General features: G+C 39.8%; 2 protein-coding genes across 2 annotated transcripts; one reads left to right on the forward strand and one right to left on the reverse strand.

Moving 5' to 3' along the window:
* Window positions 1–18,094: 18,094 nt before the first annotated feature.
* On the reverse strand, window positions 18,095–19,768 carry LOC131802885 (WD repeat-containing protein 74-like). The gene is made up of 4 exons (XM_059123612.1): window positions 19,576–19,768; window positions 18,813–19,519; window positions 18,383–18,753; window positions 18,095–18,320 (listed from the first exon to the last, which is right to left on the reverse strand). The coding sequence occupies exons 1-4, from the start codon at window positions 19,661–19,663 to the stop codon at window positions 18,146–18,148; spliced, it is 1,341 nt and encodes a 446-aa protein (XP_058979595.1). The 5' UTR covers window positions 19,664–19,768; the 3' UTR covers window positions 18,095–18,145.
* Window positions 19,769–20,690: 922 nt separating this feature from the next.
* Window positions 20,691–22,042, forward strand: LOC131802887 (pseudouridylate synthase TRUB2, mitochondrial-like). The gene is made up of 3 exons (XM_059123614.1): window positions 20,691–20,916; window positions 20,982–21,188; window positions 21,247–22,042. The coding sequence occupies exons 1-3, from the start codon at window positions 20,787–20,789 to the stop codon at window positions 21,849–21,851; spliced, it is 942 nt and encodes a 313-aa protein (XP_058979597.1). The 5' UTR covers window positions 20,691–20,786; the 3' UTR covers window positions 21,852–22,042.
* Window positions 22,043–22,182: the final 140 nt, after the last annotated feature.

A 22,182-nucleotide genomic window follows, 5' to 3' on the forward strand; every position in this document is an offset into this window, starting at 1 on the left:
AAAGAAAGAAGTTTAGCCAACTGAGAAAGGGAATCAGAGCACAACACTCACACACAGACACACAGATAAATGGAATCACATAAATTCCCCTAGAAAATGATGTGGACTACAAATGTAAGTCGGAGGCATTATCATCGGGAACTATAAAACGAGAAATGCAAGAAAAAAAGAAGAGCATACATTGCCTTAGTACAACTGGGAAAAAAGGAGCAAACGACTGGTAAGTAAAATTACATTAAAGGATACCAGTATGCTCACACACACACTCCTACACACTTACACTACATCGCCTTCTTCCTCCTCTCTGTGGGAGAAGGAGCTCGAAAGAAAATTCTAAATATAATGCGATTTATGCAGCATCGGCCACATCTCAACAAAGTTACGGACAAATGCCACATTGGAAAAGTGGACAAGACATGATGAGACAGACAGACAACCGGACAGACAGGCGGATGGACGGACGGACACACAGATGTACAACAGCTAGTTAACAAAACAATGGTATTGCCTTAGCTGAGGCAGCAGTGGCGATGTGTAGAAGACGACGAAGAAAAAAAACTAAATGAAGATGCTCCTTGGCATGGCAATGTCGCATCTTTCGGTGACGATGACAACAACAACAGCAACCGCAGCACCTAGCCAACGCTACGTTCCAACAGCTATTTCAGCTGCTGCCGTTTTTTTTTTTTTCACTTGCATTGCTAACAACATTTTCTAATGCCGCCAGGCAGCAGCAACATCAACAACAGCAACACCAGCTGGCATTTAGGCACGACTGGCTGCTGATGCGGAATCAGGAGTAGAAAATATTTTATTACACAATAACTGTTGATACTAATGCTCTTTACAAGACACCAGCAATTGCAGTCGAACACACCCTCGCACACCAACCAACCAGCCCGCACACAAACACCCATCCACTTCGTACTCAGCCGTTGGCCACTCATGAATGAAAAGAAATAGAAATGGAGGGAGAAAAAGCAGAGGAAAAACAACAAGGATGTGTTAACTTAAATACAAGACAATTGTCCTGGTTTGGTTTTCAGGAAGCTTTAATGCGAATGCAGTGAGGATAGTGAATTGATATAGATTTCTACGTGGTTGTTACAATTCGTTAAGTCTTCTTGGAAGAGAAGAACCTATTCAGGTTTTAAATGGAAAAGATGTTCATCAAAATTTCAATGACATTTTTTTGCACAGGACACCCTTGTGGGAGAATGTGGGGAATGAAGGCAATAGAGCATTATATCGACGAGCGGACCACAGGGTCTAAATAAAGACCACAGGGTCTATATAAACGAAGGCCAGGTAATCTACACAGACGTGATAGGACCAGGTAGTCTAAAGAGACAAGCTGGACAGCAGGGAGTCTAAATAGTCGAGCTGATGGACCAAGGTGTCTACATATACTCTCATGCCTTCAGCTCGCCTATGTATACACCCTGGTCCATCAGCTCGACAGGGAGTCTATATAGACGAGTTGGAGGCTATAGAGTCTATATAGATAAGATAGAAGCTAGGGAGTCTATATAGACAAGCTGGAGACCAGGGAGTCTATATTAACGAGCTGTAGAATAGGGAGGCTATATTGATGAACTGAAGACTAGGTAGTTCAGATAGACAAACTTGAGGCCAGGGAGTCTATTTGGACGTGCTGGAGGCTAGAGAGTCTATTTAGACGATCTGGAGGCTAGACAAGCCTGGGAGTCTATAAAGATGAGCCGGAGACCCGGAACGATTCCTTATAGACGAGGTTGAGGGCAGGGAGTCTATTTAAATTAGTCGGAGGGAAATTTCCCTGAGGCCAAAGGGGATTCCCCCTGGGGCCAAAGGGGATTCCCCCTGGGGCCAAAGGGGATTCCCCCGGTGCCAAAGGGGATTCCCCCGGGGCCAAAGGGGATTCCCCCGGGGCCAAAGGGGATTCCCCCTGGGGCCAAAGGGGATTCCCGCTGGGGCCAAAGGGGATTCCCCCTCTGCGAAGACCTCCTCTCTGCGAAGACCTTCAGCTCCTCTCTGCGAGGACCTTCAGCTTTTCTCTGCGAAGACCTTAAGCTCTTCTCTGCGAAGACCTTAAGCTCTCCTCTGCGAAGACCTTCAACTTTTCTCCGAGAAGACCTTCAGCTCTTCTCCGAGAAGACCTTCAACTTTTCTCCGAGAAGACCTTCAGCTCTTCTATGGCGAAGACCTTCAGCTCTTCTATGGCGAAGACCTTCAGCTCTTCTATGGCGAAGACCTTCAGCTCTTCTATGGCGAAGACCTTCAGCTCTTCTATGGCGAAGACCTTCAGCTCTTCTATGGCGAAGACCTTCAGCTCTTCTATGGCGAAGACCTTCAGCTCTTCTATGGCGAAGACCTTCAGCTCTTCTATGGCGAAGACCTTCAGCTCTTCTATGGCGAAGACCTTCAGCTCTTCTATGGCGAAGACCTTCAGCTCTTCTATGACGAAGACCTTCAGCTCTTCTATGGCGAAGACCTTCAGCTCTTCTATGGCGAAGACCTTCAGCTCTTCTATAGCGAAGACCTTCAGCTCTTCTATGGCGAAGACCTTCAGCTCTTCTCTACGAAGACCTTGAGCCTTTCTCTGAGAAGATCTTGAGCTCTTGTCGGCGAAGACCTTGAGCTCTTCTCTGCGAAGACCTTGAGCTCTTCTCTGCGAAGACCTTGAGCTCTTCTCTGCGAAGACCTTGAGCTCTTCTCTGCGAAGACCTTGAGCTCTTCTCTGCGAAGACCTTGAGCTCTTCTCTGCGAAGACCTTGAGCTCTTCTTTGCGAATACCTTGAGCTCTTCTTTGCGAATACCTTGAGCTCTTCTCTGCGAAGACCTTGAGCTCTTCTCTGCGAAGACCTTCAGCTCTTCTAGGAGAAGACAGTGAGCTCTTCTCCGAGAAGACCTTGAGCTCTTCTCTGCCAAGACCTGGAGCTCTTCTCTGCGAAGACCTTGAGCTCTTCTCTGTGAAGACCTTGAGCTCTTCTCTGCGAAGACCTTGGACTTTTCCTTGCGAAGACCTTGACTTCTTCTCTGTGAAGTCCTTCAAGGACTCCCTAGACCTTCTCAGCACTTCAAATATTGGAATTCTAACTTTCTATTCCATGGCCATAGACTGTCCTCATTGTATCCATACCGGAATGGGACAGCATTGGTCTAAATGCACCATCTGGCATGTTCGGCATTCCATTGTTGTTATTTTTGTTGTGGCCATATTTGAAAGGATTTTTAAGTTTTTCCAAATGATCATTGGCGCAATGTTCTGCCTGATTCCCTGAAAGGAGTTGGTGGAAAAGAGAAAACTTTCTTCCTCTTCTTCTTCATCGCCAGCCTGACTTCTCGATTCGGTTGAAAGTTTTCTATGTTTTTCATAACTTTTGACAAAAGTATTTCAATAAAAATTAAAAACACTTTTCCATCAGAGTTCCTCCAATGGCTCGTTCGGATTCTGCTGGCAAATGAAAAGAGAGAGAGCAACAACAACCTGTTGCTGTTGTTGTCTGTCTGTCTGTTTGTTTCTGTAATCAGCCAAATAAGTGAGAAAAAATGAGCTGCCCAGTGACTGCAGCCAAGGATGTGTGTTTCTTGGATAGAAAATCCCTGAGGGCTGCAGGACTTTTCTCTCCCTTAGTTAGGTGTGTGTGTGGGAATGTTTGTTCAAAGGGTCCTGTCCTGTACGGTACTGCGTTGCTGTTGCTATTGCTCTTTGTATTACTTTCCATGGAAACGTGTCATTGTCCATCATTGGCAGGGAATTCGATTCGATTCTATTGGACATGTTGTACGTGCTAAAAATTCCAAGGTATCTGCCGACAGATGGACTCCTCCAGCTCCTGTTCGGTTTTCTATAAATATTTGCCTTTGGCACACACACATTGACTGGCAAACAGATAGACAGACGGACAAACTCATATCATATCAAGAATTGCGTGTTGAGTGTCATCGATACATCATCCATGCGGCAGGGCTGACGACAATGCCCCGAGAATTTCCAATTTCCACGAAGAAAGAGAAAAAGGAAAGGTAATGAAATGTAATTTGAATTTTCGTTTGATTTCGAGTTTAATGACCCGAAATGCAATTGAATACTTTTTATTTCTCCTAGACCGGGCCATCATCATAGGTGACGACGGCACACCCCCCCTCTAATATTGGGCACAATGCCCAGTTTCCTTTGGTGATTAATTCTCCCCCTTGTTAGTCATCGGCCTAATAAGGAGAACAAGTCTAGTCTCAAAAGGGATATTCGAACTTTATTTACCTCCTACGAAACTTTTTCAATTTGTTAAAAATTCGTTATTTTGCTGTTGTTGCATTTCTCTCTCCCTCTACCTCTACCTCTCCCTCTCGCTCTGTCATGTGGAAGGATATGGAGATTGTTTAGCCAAGTCATAGATTATGTTGTCCGTGTTGTTATTGGTGTTGCTGCTGTCAGTCTCTTCTTTATTGAACTGTTTTGTAAGAACTTAAACAAACTTGGCAACTGCCAACAAAATCGGCACAAAGTAAATCGACAAATAATAGAAAAAAAGAAGCGAAAAAAACTCAAGAAGATGAAGCGGAGGATAGACTAACAAGCAAAGTAGTTTTATAGTCACATGTGTGTTTGTGTTGAAAGTTTTCGAAAAAAGATAAAGCTACTTAGCTTGTAATGAGGGAGCTAAATGTCACATTTCTGTTGGCAAATGAGAGCAGATAATGTCTGATTTTGAAACTTTACTTTGTAACGATGAGATTAAAGTCTAATTTTACAAAAATAAATGGTACTCTTGGAGAAGAGCTCAAGGTCTTCTCAGAGAAGAGCTAAAGGTCTTCTCAGAGAAGAACTTAAGTTCTTCTCGGAGAGAAACTCTAGGTCTTGTCAGAGAAGAGCTCACGATTTTCTCAGAGAAGAGCTTACCATTTTCTCAGAGAATAGCACACGATTTTCTCAGAGAATAGCTCACGATCTTCTCGGAAAAGAGTTCAAGTTCTTCTCCCAGAAGAGCTTAAGATTTTCTCCCAGAAGACTTTAAGATCTTCTCCCAGAAGAGCTGAATGTCTTCGCCATAGAAGAGCCGAAGGTCTTCTCCATAGAAGAGCTTAAAGTCTCCTCCATAGAAGAGCTTAAGGTCTCCTCCATAGAAGAGCTTAAGGTCTCCTCCATAGAAGAGCTTAAGGTCTCCTCCATAGAAGAGCTTAAAGTCTTCTCCCATAAGAGATTGAGGTCTTCTCCCAGAAGAGCTCAAGGCCTTCTCGCAGAAGAGCTGAAGGTTTTCTTGTAGCTGAAGGTTTTTCGTAGAATAGCTGAAGGTCTTCTCCACATAGAAGAGCTGAAGGTCTTCTCTTAGAAGAGCTGAAGGTCTTCTCGTAGAAGAGCTGAAGGTCTTCTCGTAGAAGAGCTAAAGGTCTTCTCGTAGAAGAGCTAAAGGTCTTCTCGTAGAAGAGCTGAAAGTCTTCTCGTAGAAGAGCTGAAGGTCTTCTCGATAGAAGAGCTGAAGGTCTTCTAAGAAGAGTTCGGGGTCTTCTCCATAGAAGAGCTCGGGGTCTTCTCCATAGAAGAGCTCGGGGTCTTCTCCATAGAAGAGTTCGGGGTCTTCTCCATAGAAGAGCTCGAAGTCTTCTCAATGGAAGAGCTCGGGGTCTTCTCATTGAAGAGCTCGATGTCCTACAGAAGAGAAGAACTGAAGGCCTTCTCGTAGAAGAGCTGAAGGTCCCATCGTAGAAGAATTGAAGGCCTTATATCTTCGCAGAGGAGATCTCATGGTCTTCTCGCAAAAAGCTCAAGGACTTCTCGTAGAATGTTTTCGCAGGAGGAGCCCCAGTAGATTCCCCATTTAACCCGTGGATTCCTCTCGGTCCCGGGTGATTCCCTTTTTGCCCCGGGAGATTCCCTTTTTGCCCCGGGAGATGCCCTTTTGGACCCGAAAAAATTCCCTTTTTCCCAGAGGGATTCCCCTTGGCCCTGATGGATTCCCCTTTGGCCCCCGGGGGTTCCCCTGTGGCCCCAGAGGGATTGCCTTTTGGCTCAAGCTCTCTTTCTCTTTTGGCCCATTGGTTTTACAGCTCAAGGTCATAGATCTGAAGTGAGGAAGTTCTTCTCATCACTTCCCATATTTTGTTGATAACGGCTACCAAATCAATTCCATTGACTCTTCTCATTCTCTCCCTAACGGCATGGGGCAGCATTCTTTTAAATCTGCCATATAAATGACGTCGGGATATTTGTTGTTTTTTGTTTCTTAGAAGGACATGACTATTATTTTTAAATGTCAACCATAAAACCTCAGATTTTTGAAGAAGATTTTTCCAATTAAATTTTTTGTTGCCGAACTTCTCTTCAAATTTCAGCACACATTAATAATTCTCAAAACGAAATTAATAATTCCCCGACAACGTCACGCATAAAATGCCTAGTTACCGCCCAAAGGTGTTCCCTTGATGTTGTTGTAGTTCTTGTGGCCTGCTAAAGGTCAGGCAGGCTTAATTGTTGGCGGACATGACCGTAGCGCCGGCCTAGGGATTATTAACATTCATTATTATTATCATCATCAGCAGCAGCATTTCGCTTTCCACGAATTTGTTTTGTATTCCGATGCCCTGCTGCTGGACATGGGAATTCTGATGAAATCCCTGTTTGAAATATGAATCGGAAACTTTTAGCTGGCCAGGCTAAGTAATGCCATTGCCAAGTGCAACTGAAAAAAAAAGAAATATTTAAAGACAATAATTTGAAGCACTTTTTTGGCAATAATTTACAAAAGTTTGATTAAAAACTCTTCGAGAGCTGATGCGAGAGAACGCCTTTGATTGGCATTGGAAGTTGTTTTTCTAGTCCTTTAAATATCCTTTAAATGGAATTCAAGTGGAATTTCTTAAATTTCCTAGAGGTTGTTGGCTTTTCTTTTCTTTTAATTTTTTTCCTGTAAGCTGTCATGGTATTAAGGAGACAACATGACGCACACACACACACACATAGACATAGACATAGACATCCTGTGTTAACTCATGTGTCGCTAAAAGGATTTACAGACGTCATCAGTTTGGAAAGTGTTAACACTTTTCGTTCATTAGTCCCCGTTATTGACAAGGAGAAAGGATAACTGAAAACCCAAGACAATGGATTAGCGACGAAGGGTTGTTGCGGGTATTAGTGGGGGAGTATGTGTGTGTGTATTTTTCTATGTTTTTTGCCTTTTCAAACCTGTTTTATGACTGGCTGTTGTGTGTCATGTTTTATTGTTAAAACACACATACACGGCACTCACACACACACGCGTACATAAAGCTAAGTCGCAAAGCTGATTGGCAAAACTGCCAAACTTTTTGTTTTTTTTTTGTGTTTTCTTAAAGTTCAGCCATAAAGACTATTTATTATTGTTTTATATGTGTCATTTGTTGCCAGGACATTTTCATGAATATTCAAAGGACCTCATTTCGCCTCCAAAAGGTTGGAATCCCTTTTGTCTTTAAGGATAATGATGGGAAAAGGATTTGTTTAGTCACAACTGAGTGGAGGTAAATTAAGTCCAGAATTATGTGACAACTTTTGTCTGTTTATTTATCTCCCTTAGAAAAGGGGTTAGGCCATTCATGTTGCGGCATCTGTTGTCTGCCAACCGGTGTGACAAGACAAACTTGAACTCAGCCAAGGAGGGAGGGAGAGAGAGACAAATTTATGAATTCAAACTGCTTAAACTGAAGACGGATGTTTTAAGTTGCAAAGAGAACAAAGAGAAGAGCTGGAGGTCCATGAGAAGACCTCGAGTTTTTCCTTGAGAAGTTCTCGAGTTCTTCTTTGAGAAGAGCTCCTCTTCCCTGAGAAGATATCCAGCTTTTCCCTGAGAAGATATCCAGCTCTTCTCTGAGAAGACCTCCAGCTCTTCTCTGAGAAAAACTCCAGCTTTTCTCTGAGAAAACCTCCAGCTTGTCTCTGAGAAGACCTCCAGCTCTTCTATGAGAAGACCCCGAGTTCTTCTTCAAGGATACTTCGAGCTCTTCTATGAAAAGACCCCGAACTCTTCTCTGAGAAGACCCCCGAGCTCTTCTATGGACAAGACCCCCGAGCTCTTCTATGGAGAAGACCCCCGAGCTCTTCTATGGAGAAGACCCCCGAGCTCTTCTATGGAGAAGACCCCCGAGCTCTTCTATGGAGAAGACCCGCGAGCTCTTCTATGGAGAAGACCCGCGAGCTCTTCTATGGAGAAGACCCGCGAGCTCTTCTATGGAGAAGACCCGCGAGCTCTTCTATGGAGAAGACCCGCGAGCTCTTCTATGGAGAAGACCCGCGAACTCTTTTATGGAGAAGACCCGCGAACTCTTTTATGGAGAAGACCCGCGAGCTCTTCTATGATGAGAAGATCTCCAGCTCTTCTATGATGAGAAGATCTCCAGCTCTTCTATGATGAGAAGATCTCCAGCTCTTCTATGATGAGAAGACCTCCAGCTCTTCTATGAAGAAGACCCCGAACTCTTCTAAGGAGAAGACCCTGAGATCTTCTATGGAGAAGACCCCGAGCTCTTCTTTGGAGAAGACCCCGAGCCCTTCTATGAGAAAACCTTGAGCTCGTCTATGAGAAGACCTCGAGCTCGTCTATGAGAAGACCTCGAGCTCGTCTATGAGAAGACCTCGAGCTCGTCTATGAGAAGACCTCGAGACCGTCTATGAGAAGACTTCCAGCTCCTCTCTGGGAAGACCTCCAACTCCTCTCCTGGAAGACCTCCAGCTCTTCTCTGAGAAGTCCTCCAGCTCTTCTCTAAAAAGTCCTCAAGCCTTTTTACGAAAAGACCTCAAGCTCTTCTACGAGTAGATCTCATCTCTTCTATTTTGACTTCCTTCAATGATTCCTTCTGAACTCTTCTCCTTATTTAATTTAATTTAATTAACAGTTCCTTATCACATTTTTAATTTTTCGAATTCTTTTGTTTTAGAGAGCCATAATCTGTAACCGGGCCACTGAAGTTTAGATTGATTCCATAAAAGTTTTTTATTAACTGAAAATCTCTGCTCCCAAGCCACTTCCCAAGTAAAACCAAAATAAGCCTCGTTTTATCATCACCATCTCTGTCGTTGACAGCAATAGATCCGGCAGTTAACCATAAACTGCCGTTCCTTCAGCTGTTGAAAATTAATGGAGTAAATAAAAATTGTCAGTTTATGATTTTGCGGTTTTATGGCACAGAGTTCAAAGGATTTGAACGGTTTTTCTTTTCATTCCTTTTTTTTGTTGGTAATTTATGTGGCACTTTTCCGAGATTAGTATTTTGTTTTTATTTAAAATTCGGCGTTTCTCTCCTATTCAACCGCTCTCCCTATGGCTCGTCATTGGCCTGCGAGGCTAGGCAAGTTATTGTGCACTTGTCTTTCGCCACTCTGATTTATGACGCCAAATAAAATGTATTATTTGAATCATTTTTCCATTGGGCGCCACCTCCGCCATCACCACTGTCACCATTCATCATCTAGCAAGGATTAGCTATGTCGTATTTATACGTTATCACAACAATAATCATTTGCATACATGGAGTGTATGTATGTGTGTGTGTGTGTGAGTGAGTGAGTGCGCGTCGAGGCATATGTCTACAAAATTTGTAGCAAAAATGAAAAAATAATTGCCTTAACACCCCCGCTGCTAGCCGGCCGGCCGGGTTTGCTCCCAAGTTGTTTTTCCTTTTTTTTGCCAAAAATAATCCAGATTTTTTTGTTGTTGCCATAATTTACGAATTTTGTTGTTAACAAAAATGTTTTAAATTCGTTTATGATTTAAATGCCGTTCCATTTTCCAATTCAAATAATTCCTATTTTTATTAATCATACGTCATGTGGGCCTTGTTACTGGGGGCAACCATAAAATATGCCCCGACACGTTTTTTTGGTCATATATGAGAGTGTGTGTGTGAGTGTTGTGTAAATAATAAATTCTGCAATACTTACAGATGTACATGCAGACACACACATGTGTAAATACTGCGTTTATTTTGAAAAACAGTAAAACCTTCTCCTTTCTTCTTCTACGAAACTCAGTTATGCCAATCAGAGAGGGAGAGAGAGAGAGAGAGAGTTGTTCACTTTGAGAGAGCATACATGCAAAGGTTTTTTGTTGGTCTATTTAATTTTAATCTTCTATGAGTTATGTTCACATGTCTCACCTCTCGCCAACACCAGGTTCCACTGTCCATCTCTGTGTTTGGACAACAACATGTGCCATAACATTTTTCGGAGATAAGAAAACACAGCTCTCACCTCTAAATGCTTAACTGCATAAATAAACAAATTTTTCAAATCTTTTCTAAATACAAGGGGTGTTTGCAGCAAACAAAACGATAGTGCACCACTCGATGGTCCTCAGAGTGTAGGAGATAGGGTATGCGGTCTGAGTCCATATAAATTCCGGATTTCCAGACTTCTAAAGGACTTTTAAGGGTCAAATAAATCTTCAGATTTATGAATTATATTTGAATCTCTTTTATGTTCTGGCAATTGTTTGGCCATCATTTCCTCTGGAGGAACTTTATTCCATTTCTCACCCCTTTTCCTTATCAAGACCCCCGGAGACTTTAACAACTAAGCTTCTCTCATATCCACCTACCAAATATGTCTGTATTTAAACAGAGATCATTTGCTTGCAGACATTTGATGGACTTGTCTCTGCTTCTCCATCGTTTAAAGCTTTACAAAGCTCCTCGGAATTATAATTTCCCTATCAGTTGACAATTGCAATGCCTAGTTACAATTTTTGCATGACAGTTACAACTGGCAACAACGACAGCAAAACAAACAAGGGGTTTTCCAGCCGTCTGCCAGTCTATCTGCCTGTCTGGCCGTCTGATGGGCATAAATGCATTTTCACAGCACGTGCAATTAGGAAAATTGCACCGAGTGGGAATCTGATACCGATAACACCTTACAAGCCTTGTACAAATTCGGAACACGTTGCTGGAACAGACACCGGACAGGATGACAGTTCATAGTTGGGGATTGTCACATCATTGTTGACTAAAACTGATAAATAAATAACAAATCCTTACAAGCAGATTTTTTTTGTTGCTGTTGCAAATTTGTAACTACATTGTCGGAACATGTTCAGGGATGGCAAACAAATGAGATAATGTAATAGGATGGGGTGAAAATGTTGGGAATTCTGTAGATCTTTTATGAAAAGAGAAGAGCTCCAGTTCTTTTGTGAGAAGAAGGAGATCTCCAGCTCTTCTGTGAGAAGAGAAGAGCTTCAGCTCTTTCTTGAGAAGAGAAGAGAAAAGCTTCAGCTCTTCTATGGGAAGAGAAGACTTCCAGGACTTCTATGGAGTAGACCTCCAGGAATTCTATGGGAAGAGAAGACCTCTAGGTCTTCTATGGGAAGAGAAGACCTCCAGGTCTTCTATGGGAAGAGAAGACCTCTAGGTCTTCTATGGGAAGAGAAGTCCTCTAGGTCTTCTATGGGAAGAGAAGACCTCCAGGTCTTCTATGGGAAGAGAAGACCTCTAGGTCTTCTATGGGAAGAGAAGACCTCTAGGTCTTCTATGGGAAGAGAAGACCTCTAGGTCTTCTATGAAAAGAGAAGACCTCCAGGTCTTCTATGGGAGGAGAAGACTTCCGGTCTTCTATGGAGAAGACCTCCAGGTCTTCTGTGGGAAGAGAAGACCTCGAGCTCTTCGATGGAGAAGGACTCGAGCTCTTCGATGGAGAAGACCTCAAGCTCTTCTATGGAGAGAAGACCTCAAGCTCTTCTATGGAGAGAAGACCTCAAGCTCTTCTATGGAGAGAAGACCTCAAGCTCTTCTATAGAGAGAAGACCTCAAGCTCTTCTATGGAGAGAAGACCTCAAGGTCTTCTAGGGAGAGAAGACCTCAAGGTCTTCTAGGGAGAAAACCTCAAGGTCTTCCATGTAGAAGACCTCAAGGTCTTCTATGGAGAAGACCTCAAGGTCTTCTATGGGAAGAGAAGACCTCCAGGACTTCTATGCGAAGAAAAGACCTCCATCCTCCAGATCTTCTATGGAGGTCTAAAGATCTTTTATGAGAAGAAGACCTCAAGCTCTTCGGCCTATTAGAGATCTTCTCCACCCAGAGAATCTTTTAGAAGCCTTCACAACATAAAAGTCCTTTTACATATATTTTCTACACAGAAGGCCCTCTAAAAATCTTTTCTACATAAACAACCTTTCGGAGATCTTTTCTACGTTGTAAAAAGCTTTTAATCTATAGAAACCCTTTAGAGAGGTCACCTGCTTCAGAGAGTTCTATAAAATGGTACTGTTGCCGAAAAATCTCTTCCTAAAAGTCTTCTATTTAAGGAGGCATTTAAAAAGGACGATTTTATTCCAAGCATCCAATTTGTTCTTCAGGGTTACTCATCTTGTCGTAAGATCCTTTTATATCTCCCATGATTGCAAAAATTCCTCAGGCTGGCTTTAATTTTGCATAGAACTACAACTATTCCACAGAATCCCAACACACCAGAAACTGTGTGTTTTTGAAGCCTTCTGCAACATGACTTGTTTTTGCCAAGTCATGGTGTTTCCTACCATTAGATGGCCATGGAGGCAATTTGCTACAACAAAATGTCCCAAACTCATTTACACCCACCCTTCCTGCAAGTGTAAATCAAAAATCTTTTGTTCGAAAAGGAAAACTAAATGAAAAAATATCCATCAACTTCAACAAAGGAACTACGGGAAAGGAAAAAATGAATTGAGTCAGAGGAGGAACAAAAATAAAATCTTGGAAAAAAAATTCAGTTTTGTTGTGTAACCAAAGATTATTTACATATTTGCTTTAATAAAGTGCGTAGTTTTTCCTTGGCAAGGTTCACTGCTGAGAACTTTATGGGTTGTTCTTCAGCGTGTCGTTGTTATGATACACCACATATGTATATTAATATATGAAGGAGGTCACGGTGCCGTCCTACAACCTTTATTTTCTTTATTTGCTTATGTAAATTTGTTGATCGACTTGTTTGTTGTTGTTGTTCTATTTTCTTTTATTTTTTGATCAAATATAAATAAATCCGTGAATAAAAATATGAAAAGTAGCTATGGATGCATGTATGTGGGTGTAAAAAATCAAAAATATGTTTATTTTATAAATTTGTTTGTAAATACGTATTAAAGCGGTAGATTCCGCAAAATTCAGACAATATAGGCATAAATAATTTTCTCTCATAGGATGTAGTATCTATTACAAGCTTGAAATACCAAATTTGAAACAATTCCAGTGAATAATGTCCCTAACATCATCAAAATACCGAATATCGGGGAGGTGCCGTTATATGGGGGCTATACGAAGACGTGGACCTTCACGGACAATTTTCTGTCATAGGCTGTAGTATCCATTACGAACTTCAAATACCAAATTTGGAAAATTTCTGGTGAATAATGTTGCTTAAATCCCCAAAATACCGAAAATAGGGAAATGTGGGGGCTATACGATGACGTGGACCGGCACAGACACTTTATATCTCAGGCTGTATTATCCATTACGAACTTCGAAAACCAAATTTGAAACTATCCCTGTAAATAATGTTGGTAAAATATTCAAAATATCGAATATCGGGAGGTACCGTTATATGGGGGCTATACGAAGACGTGGACCGGCACAGATGCTTTTCTGTCTTGGGCTGTAGTATCCATTACGAACTTCAAATACCTAATTTGAAACATTTCTGGTGAAAAATGTCGCTTAAATCTCCAAAATACCGGAAATAGAGGGTACTATTATATGGGAGCTATATCAAAACGTGGACCTACATGGGCCATTTTCAATACCAAAAGTCCTGCAGATATAATATACATTTCAATAAAATTTAATCAACCTACTTCATTTCGTTCGGAAGCTAGGGTGATTTCCACAGAGGGACGGACGGACATCGCTAAATCGACATAGAATTTTATGCTAATCAAGAATACTTCGAGGTGTTACAAACGGAATGACAAACTTAATATACCCTCCATACTACGGTGGAGGTTATAAAAATCTGAAAACTTTATGAATATCATTAAAAATCAATTCCAGTTTTGGTATGTAGGTATTTTAGGTAATAGATTTTTTAATAATTTCCTACCAGATGCATTGCAAGCTATGTCAAAAAATACCCACTTTAGAAATGTTTAAGATGATGTTAGTAACAATTAAAATAATACAAACCCCTTTGAGTTCTACTATACAGATCGAATACCTCCACGTCAACATATAATTTCCCATCCCTATATTAGCTTTTGTTTCATATTTCCGGAATTGAGTTCGTAAGATTTATTTCTATCTATAGATTCTTCTTCATTACGTCTGCCCTTTTCATTCTCGACAATTTTCGTTTTCATTACATTACTTATCGTCTAAGGGCATCAGCTTCATTGTCCCTAAAATAAGAAAAATATTTTTAAATTTGTTGCTATTTATACTCTTTAACAACTTACCACTTTGTGTAGCATATGTTCAGGAGGCCACAAATTTTACAGATAATAGCATAATCTGATAAATCTCTTTGAAGCCTTATTTTATATTCTCCAACAACATCCTACCCTCCCCCCCTCCTGCAGCATACTTTTAATAACATTCTCCCCAATCGTTTATATTTACAACGATAATTCTACATAATTTACTTAAATTGTCCTCCTTCACTACCCGCAAAGCGTTAGGGAAGTCTAAACTTTGACGGTAACGAAAGCATGGCATAAACAATTGCATTTTCCCTTTAATATCAAATCGTTGGCACACAATGCTTTTGTTCCTGGTACTTATTTGCAATTTAGCCCGCAACTCCAAGGGATGAGAAGTAGACAAAAGGCGAGGTAAAGTGCAATTCCCTTTGCTGCCATTGAAATGTGCATTGCCTGTGGGAACATTGAAGTCACGATAACAGATGCGCTGGGCAGCTGCAACCGCACCACAGAGTAGTCTCGTTGATTTTTTTGCTTCAACACCATTTAATCTTCTCAATTAATTGTCCTGCCATAGTTGGCCACACATCTATTTTTTTCTGTTGCCGCCTCAATGACGATGATGGCAGCAGCAGAAAACAAAAGGACTTTGTTGCATTAGATTTAATCTGCAAAATGGGCATTAATGTTAATAATATTGAAAATTTATTAATATAACAGCAAATATTAAAAAATTGTTTTTGTTTTCTAAAACAAATTGCATGCTATTAGTTTTAATAACAAAGCATTTTTAATTTCAAAATTGTTGATTTGATAGATATAGACTTACTAGGCGCTTTAATACAGATGTATGGTTGCATGTTCACAATTTAATCTAAATGGGATGCTGCAATCCATCAATTGTGTTTGGTTTGGTAGGACTGGAAACAAGAGGGTAATCCCCCCGGACATACTTATTGTGGGTAATCCCCCCGGATATACTTGTTTTTGTTCCAATTGTAGTAATTTCCACATTTTATCCATTGAATAATGGAGTGCAATGCGGTTTTCCGAAAATAACACCCAGATCTTCATACTTCCTTTAAAATACATATATAATGTGGGGGTGGATCTGCTTTCCTTCAACACTAGTCCATCTCCGGCTATCAACATGGTCCCGCAACATACCGACTATAGTTGGCCGGCTTTGCTTTTAGTAAGCCCAAGTGACCAGAAGTGCCTTTTTTGGGGAACAAAACAGAGCTATTATTCCTTTTAACGTTCTCGATTTAAATATCGCGATATTGTGAATTGAGTTACCAAATTGTTCTCCGCTTTATTTTTGGCCATACCAGCAACTAACAATAGCGTTGTGGTTGTCCAAGCGGCGATGGTGCTGCCTCAAAGTCGTTAAATTCAATATGAAATTAACATTTTTCTCTTCTTCTTTTAAAATGTATTCATCAACTGTGATTGGCAGAGAAGAAGAAGAGTCATAATGACAGACTGGGGGAATTGAATTGTGGCGATTTTAATCGTTCTCTTTTGTATTTGTCTCTGAATTTATACGAATCAATTTGTTTTTAGCCATTTTCATTTTTCATTATTCCCTCTTCTGTCGTTATTAGTATTTTTGTATAAAAATAAAAACACAATATGAAATTAACATTTGTCTCTTCTTCATTTACGATGTATTCATCAACAGTGAATTGCAGAGAAGAAGAAGAGACAATATGATACTCCTGATTTAGACAGGGAGAGTTAACTTTTAACGTTATCTTTTGTACTTGCTTCCTTAATTTTTGTTTTCAGCCATTTTCGTTCTTCATTATTCCGTCTTCTGTCGTTGATATTAATATTTTTGTATAAAAATAAAAACACAAAAGGATACTGGTCATTCCTTCAATTGTATTGAAATTTTTCAAATATACATTTCTCTTTCTTCTTTCTCTCTCTCTCCTACAGAGACTTGTCACAAGAAAGCTTCCTAATATAAATTGGGATATTCTATTTATTTATCTATGCTTCTGCTTCAAAGTAATTGAAAATACTGTATTGCAGACAAGAAGAAGAAACTGGTATTGTCATGTCCTAATGCCAGGCTTATATGTCTCTAGTTTCTAGTAATTTTCATATATTTTCGTATTTCCATTCCAAACCCCTAATATGTTATTCCATGATAATAGTTCCTTCCCAAAATACGTATATTATTGAACCAATAATCTACCTCATTATTTAATAAATATGCTTTTCAATTCATTAAGAGAACAATTTCACTACATACTTATTATAAATTACTATTGTCACAAATTAAGTCGTACACACACACAATCACACTCAGTTTATAGTTCTGCTCCCATTGAATCTGTCCACAATTTCATTTGTCATAACCACAATCTCTGTGGTCGAATTCTGTGAAGTGTGAAGAGGAGGTGTTGGAAACAACACATGAGCATAAATATATATGTGCCTGGGACCACACCCAGTCATTTGCTGTAGTAGTTTATAACATTTAATACTCACTTAAAGCCAAATTATGTTTTGGCTCATTTCAGTTATTAACAAAAACAACAACAACGGGAAAAATATGTTATTCAACTTGGCCATAACACAAAGAAACATTATGTTTTTCATTATACTTATTACTACTATGAAAACACTCACACACCACTAATAGTACCATTAGGTAAAATAACACCAACAACAACCATGATCCTGAATATGTTCTAAATGGTCAAAGGTATTTATCAAAGGCCTAATTGCAGAATGTAGACATTAACTCGGGAAGTCCTTTTAACCACACACGTGACCCAAGGAGACGGTTGTCAGTCAGTCAGTCTGTGTGTGTGTGACCAGATGTGTGTGGGTTTGTGTGCTGCTGGAGAGCAAAACTACCAAATACTCATTTCTTATGTTAGCTACACGTTTGCCAGCCATCTTCATCTCCCCATTGTGGATTTGTTTTTAATTGATGTAAGACATAAAATTCACATCCATTTGTCTATTTATGTTTAATGTTGTTTTCGTTGTTGTTTCTGGTAATTGGAATGGTTTTGTACGACAAAGCAAATCAAAATAAATGTCACTTTCAACATTGAATACAATGTAATAAGGTCAAATAATAACTATTAAAGTAAACAAGCTTGATGTAAAAGAAGTTAATGTAAATTGTAGTATACTTTTAGGTGTCAGTTATATTTAAACCGGTCCTCTTTGCAAAGAAAAGGAAAGAGAAATGAGTATTTAAAGATGATCGAAATAGAATTGAAGCTAACCATAATATAAAAAAGCAGATAGGTGATTTTTAAAGCCACACTGGAATCATTTTTGGACTCTGTGAACACGAAAGAAAACACTGATTACTTGTAGAGAAAAAGGACATAATGTTCAACAAACTGTGTGTTAAACTGTAGGTAAACCATTAAATTATCTTAAAAAGGAAAATATTGTTACATGGAAATAAAACATTAAAGATCTCTCGTATGAAGCTTTTCCGTAGCCAAAAAGCAGAAAACGGAAAACTACGAAAGGTAGTTTACAATTCATGGTAGTCATATATAAAGTGGCTCTTTCACATTTTTAGTCATACTTGAAGCCGTTTTCTCCTCGCATCGAGTGGGACTATATCACTTTTAAATGATTATTAAAATATTTGATATTAGTTTTTTTATTTTAAATGTTAAGTTTCATTAGCTTATACAAAAATCAACTGGGCCCCACCAGAGGAATTACACATATCTTGAAAGATAATCCCAATAACACAGGGGACTTGAAAATATGTTACAACTATTTATTAACTTAAATGTATCATCAGTTTATCCAGGCGTCTAATTCTTTTTCTTCTTGTTCTTTATTGCATTTCCTTTGGCTTTTCTTTTTGAGCCAGCTTTGGAGGATTTCTGTTTTTCTTCGGGTTCTTCTTCATTGCTACTGTCTCCTGCACCATCTCCATTGTCGTCGTCACTATTATCCTCATCGTCTTGGGCGTCGTTTCCATTGTCACTAAAAAAAATTAAAAACAAATGATGATTCGTTCCCCATTTAAACTCCTTCCTCCCACTCACCATATTGTCTGCATATTATCAAACATATTTTCATATTCTTCATCCTCGGATACATTGCCTCCTTGAGTTTTGTTGGCTTTCTTTTTATTTTTACCATTTGATTTGCCGCCGTTTTCACCTTCTATCTCTTCGCCATCTTCCGCGGCATTTGGATTTTCCATGGATTCACGTAGAAGTACCCGGGTTGCTTTAGACTTAACATAGCACTGATACAACATAACACAGGAGTCCACATTGTGTACACGCACATAACGATCCAAACAGGCAGAAGCCAAGTATTTACCCGAAGCATCCAAATGCAAGTCACTAATGCCTCCCGTAAAACCTTTATAGGTATGGACAAAGGTCTTCATGCGTCTGATGTCAAAAGCCTACAAAAAAACAATTCATTACCATCATTGCAAAAGTAACCATGGACATCTAAACCTACCTTCAATGCCCCCATTGTGGTACCGGTGTAAATGTAATTTCCATTTGCTGCCAAGGTGGTGAAGCTCATTTGATCTTCCGTGGCATAGCACTGAACTGGGCGTCTTTGTTTTCTTGTATCATACAAACGTACATAGCCATAACGCGAGCATGTTGCCAATGTATGCGGAGAATCAAAGAATCCCACATCACAATCCCATATTGGCACCTCAAGTTGCAAGTAATCATTGGGTAAATTCTTTGATGTAAAAAGCTGCTTTCCCCCGGCAGCCATATCGAAAATCTTCAGATTGTTTTGTCTGCCCTTGCCACCGACAGCAACTATGTTGCGATCGCTGGGACACTGTCTTAAACGTGACATATCATCACCCACTTTGTCCAACAGCAGTTTGGGTTGTTCTTCATCAATGTCACCATCATCGTTTATGGCCACACTGCGTATGTGTCCATTACCGAAGCCAGCAACAACACAGTTATCATAACGCGCCAAGCCCACAATGGGAGACTCCTCGAAATCAATGGTGTATTGTGTATGACCGGTACGTACCGAGTGCACCTGCGCCGTGGACTTCCCCCGACCAATAAGTATCTCTGATTTATTGGCATTCGCAAAACTTAAGCTGGTTATATGCGAATCTTTGTCCAATTCGTTGAGATCTTGTAAGTTGGACTGCTTGAAGGGCTTGTCTTCATACGCAGGCAGTAACTCTGAAATAAAGTGAGTTTTTTACGAACAGCTTGAGAGAAATTTGATGTTTACTTACTTTTGAAGGTCCCCGTTTTGGTCCCCACATAAATTTCATGGTTTTCGGTGTAATTTGGACTTTTCAAATTGGCTGTGGTCCACTTCATTTCGGAAGAATGTCTTGTGCCTTGGCCAGCAAATAAGAAATAAACAGAGAATGCTTCCACGTGCCTTTCAAAGAGAGTATTCAACAGTGTGGCTCTCTTAAACAGAGATACCAATTCACAGCTGTGAATATGAATGCAAAACGGAATTCAAGAGAAAAAGTCACGAATATGATGGGTGAATTGATAACCCTTTTCTGCTAATCACGAAAACTGATAACACGCTCCTGTTATCGCAAAAGAGGCACTGGCGAAAACAAACTGTTTATGGAATGACGTAGTATAAGGAAACATATAAAAATCTACTTATATTTGAAAAAACATTTAAATTTTTTTGACATATCAATGCTCCCAAGCGTTGATGCATCTACCTGTATTCTTCTGCCATGGCATGGCCTAAGTATACCCCTTCCAAGACAGCTGATTATGCATTATTGTGATTGGAATGACAGCACAAAAGTCAAGTCAACGAAAAGTACGTCTATACATATGGTACACAAAATCAGATGGCTGCACGTCATTTCTCCTTTCTTTACAAACATTTCAGAAGGTTAAAAATATAAAAAATATATTAACTAAATGGCTAACTAATATTCCGTCGGCATAACAAAACATAATTTTTACTCCAAGCAAAAAGGCTAAAGTCGAAAAAAAACAAATGTTGATATAAATTATTAAATAAATTACTTAAATGATTGTAGGCAGAAAATATTGTGAGATTTGTGTAGAATAATTTAAATAATACCGGATTTTTTAAACTGCAATATCAGTCTCATTGCCTAATCGGCATACATTGCATTTTCGCCAAATTGTCTTCCTGTCTCCTTAGATTTTTTCGAAATTTTTCCCAGAGGTAGGTGGTATTTATACCCTGATTCCGGGAAACTCTTTTTTTATTCATCAAAAACGATATAATGATATATATGATTACTTATATATTTTTGTAGTCTAAACATTTTGAGAAACTATTTCTTTAATATCTGAAATAAAAACTAATAATTTATATAAAGAACTAAATGTATTTTATGTGTGCAGAATAGTTAATATAACAATAACAATTAATATAACAATACAAATACTGCTGCCTTTGTGGAGTTGATAATTCGTTGCCCGTCCGAGACCCGAAATGGCTTTACAAAAGGTGCGAGATGCCTCTTTGGTTTTTCGAAATCTCAATGGGATCCTAAATGTCTATAAACCGGCTGGCATGAAAATCAAGCATGTTCGTGCAGCTATTTTACATAACATTTGTGAAGGTTTGCTGGCAAACTATTAATCTTAACCGAAGCCACCAATTTTAATATTTTCCTAACTCTTTCAGACTTAAATGCCTTGAAGGCTAATAACGAACCCGAAGCCCATCAAATACCTCTATTGGAACCAGGCGGTGCTGCAGACCCTTTACTTAGGAAGGTGAACTCATTAAATCTAGCTGAACATGTTCTTAGCACGGGGCCACGTTATCAGATGGAGGACATACGTTGTGCAACAGTTGCCAGTTTGGGTGTCCACACAAGCGGAGTTTTGTGTAAGTAGCTTGGAATTATTGTGATCCGTAATACTCAAAATTATGTATCTTCCCTTAGTATTTGGTATTAACAAAGGCCTCAAACAATCAATGAGAATACAACGCAATCGCCCCATACGAGCCTACCATGTCACCGGCCAATTGGGCAAGGCCACTGAAACACATTTGCCAGATTCGCACACAACGCTGAAGGCTAACTACCGCCATGTCCATCCAGACCGCCTAAGTGCCTTAGTCTCTTCCCTGCAAGCCTCACATCAACGCAAAATGTTCGAATTGTGTGGCGTGGATATGCAGTCCCAGGCAGCCTATGAAATTGCCTGCAAGGGCCTAATACGACCTGCCAACAACAGCCAGCCCATCATCTATGGCATTAAATTAATTGATTTCCAAAAACCTCATTTTACATTGGAAATTCATGCCATTAATGAATCGGAAAGTTATTTAGCCACACTTGTCCATGAAATTGGTATTGAACTGCGTACCGTGGCCCATTGTACAGCGTTACGATGCATCCGCCATGGGAAATTTTCAGTCGAAGGAGCTTTGTTGCGACATGCCTGGAATTTGCCGGGTGTTGTGCGTAATATGCGAGAGCAAAAAGAGATTCTAGAGGCACATCCTTACTTGTTGAAGCAAGATCGCATTGAATTACGGAATTAATGAGGTGTGATTTTTTGATGGATCGTCATCATCATCACCATAAGTAGTTGTTTTGAGGCTGTGTAGGTTAATTGAATATCTGTATATACAGTAGGGGACAATAACGAGTGCACACGGGCTCATAATTTAGATTTTAAGAATTAAAGGTGTTGAAATTGTTATATATTTAAATAAATGGAAATTTATTGTAATGTCGGTAGGCCAACTACTTAATTAACATTTTTAAGTGATGATCGTTAACGCCCTGAGTCCCTTTGATCTTATTTTGGGACTAGCTTTGGAACTCATTATTTTCTGAAATCTTGGAACCCATTCCCCTTTTCTTTGGTCC

The sequence above is a fragment of the Musca domestica genome, unplaced genomic scaffold (genome assembly GCF_030504385.1).
Source record: "Musca domestica strain aabys unplaced genomic scaffold, Musca_domestica.polishedcontigs.V.1.1 25, whole genome shotgun sequence".
In the NCBI taxonomy this organism is placed as follows: Eukaryota; Metazoa; Arthropoda; class Insecta; order Diptera; family Muscidae; genus Musca; species Musca domestica.

Coding starts and splice junctions, on each gene's coding strand:
- LOC131802887 (XM_059123614.1), top strand. CDS start 20,787: ATGGCTTTACAAAAGGTGCGAGATGCCTCTTTGGTTTTTCGAAATCTC. Junction 20,917..20,981: donor TTTACATAACATTTGTGAAG/GTTTGCTGGCAA, acceptor TAACTCTTTCAG/ACTTAAATGCCTTGAAGGCT. Junction 21,189..21,246: donor CCACACAAGCGGAGTTTTGT/GTAAGTAGCTTG, acceptor ATCTTCCCTTAG/TATTTGGTATTAACAAAGGC.
- LOC131802885 (XM_059123612.1), bottom strand. CDS start 19,663: ATGAAGTGGACCACAGCCAATTTGAAAAGTCCAAATTACACCGAAAAC. Junction 18,754..18,812: donor CCACAATGGGGGCATTGAAG/GTAGGTTTAGAT, acceptor GTTTTTTTGTAG/GCTTTTGACATCAGACGCAT. Junction 18,321..18,382: donor GATAATATGCAGACAATATG/GTGAGTGGGAGG, acceptor AATTTTTTTTAG/TGACAATGGAAACGACGCCC.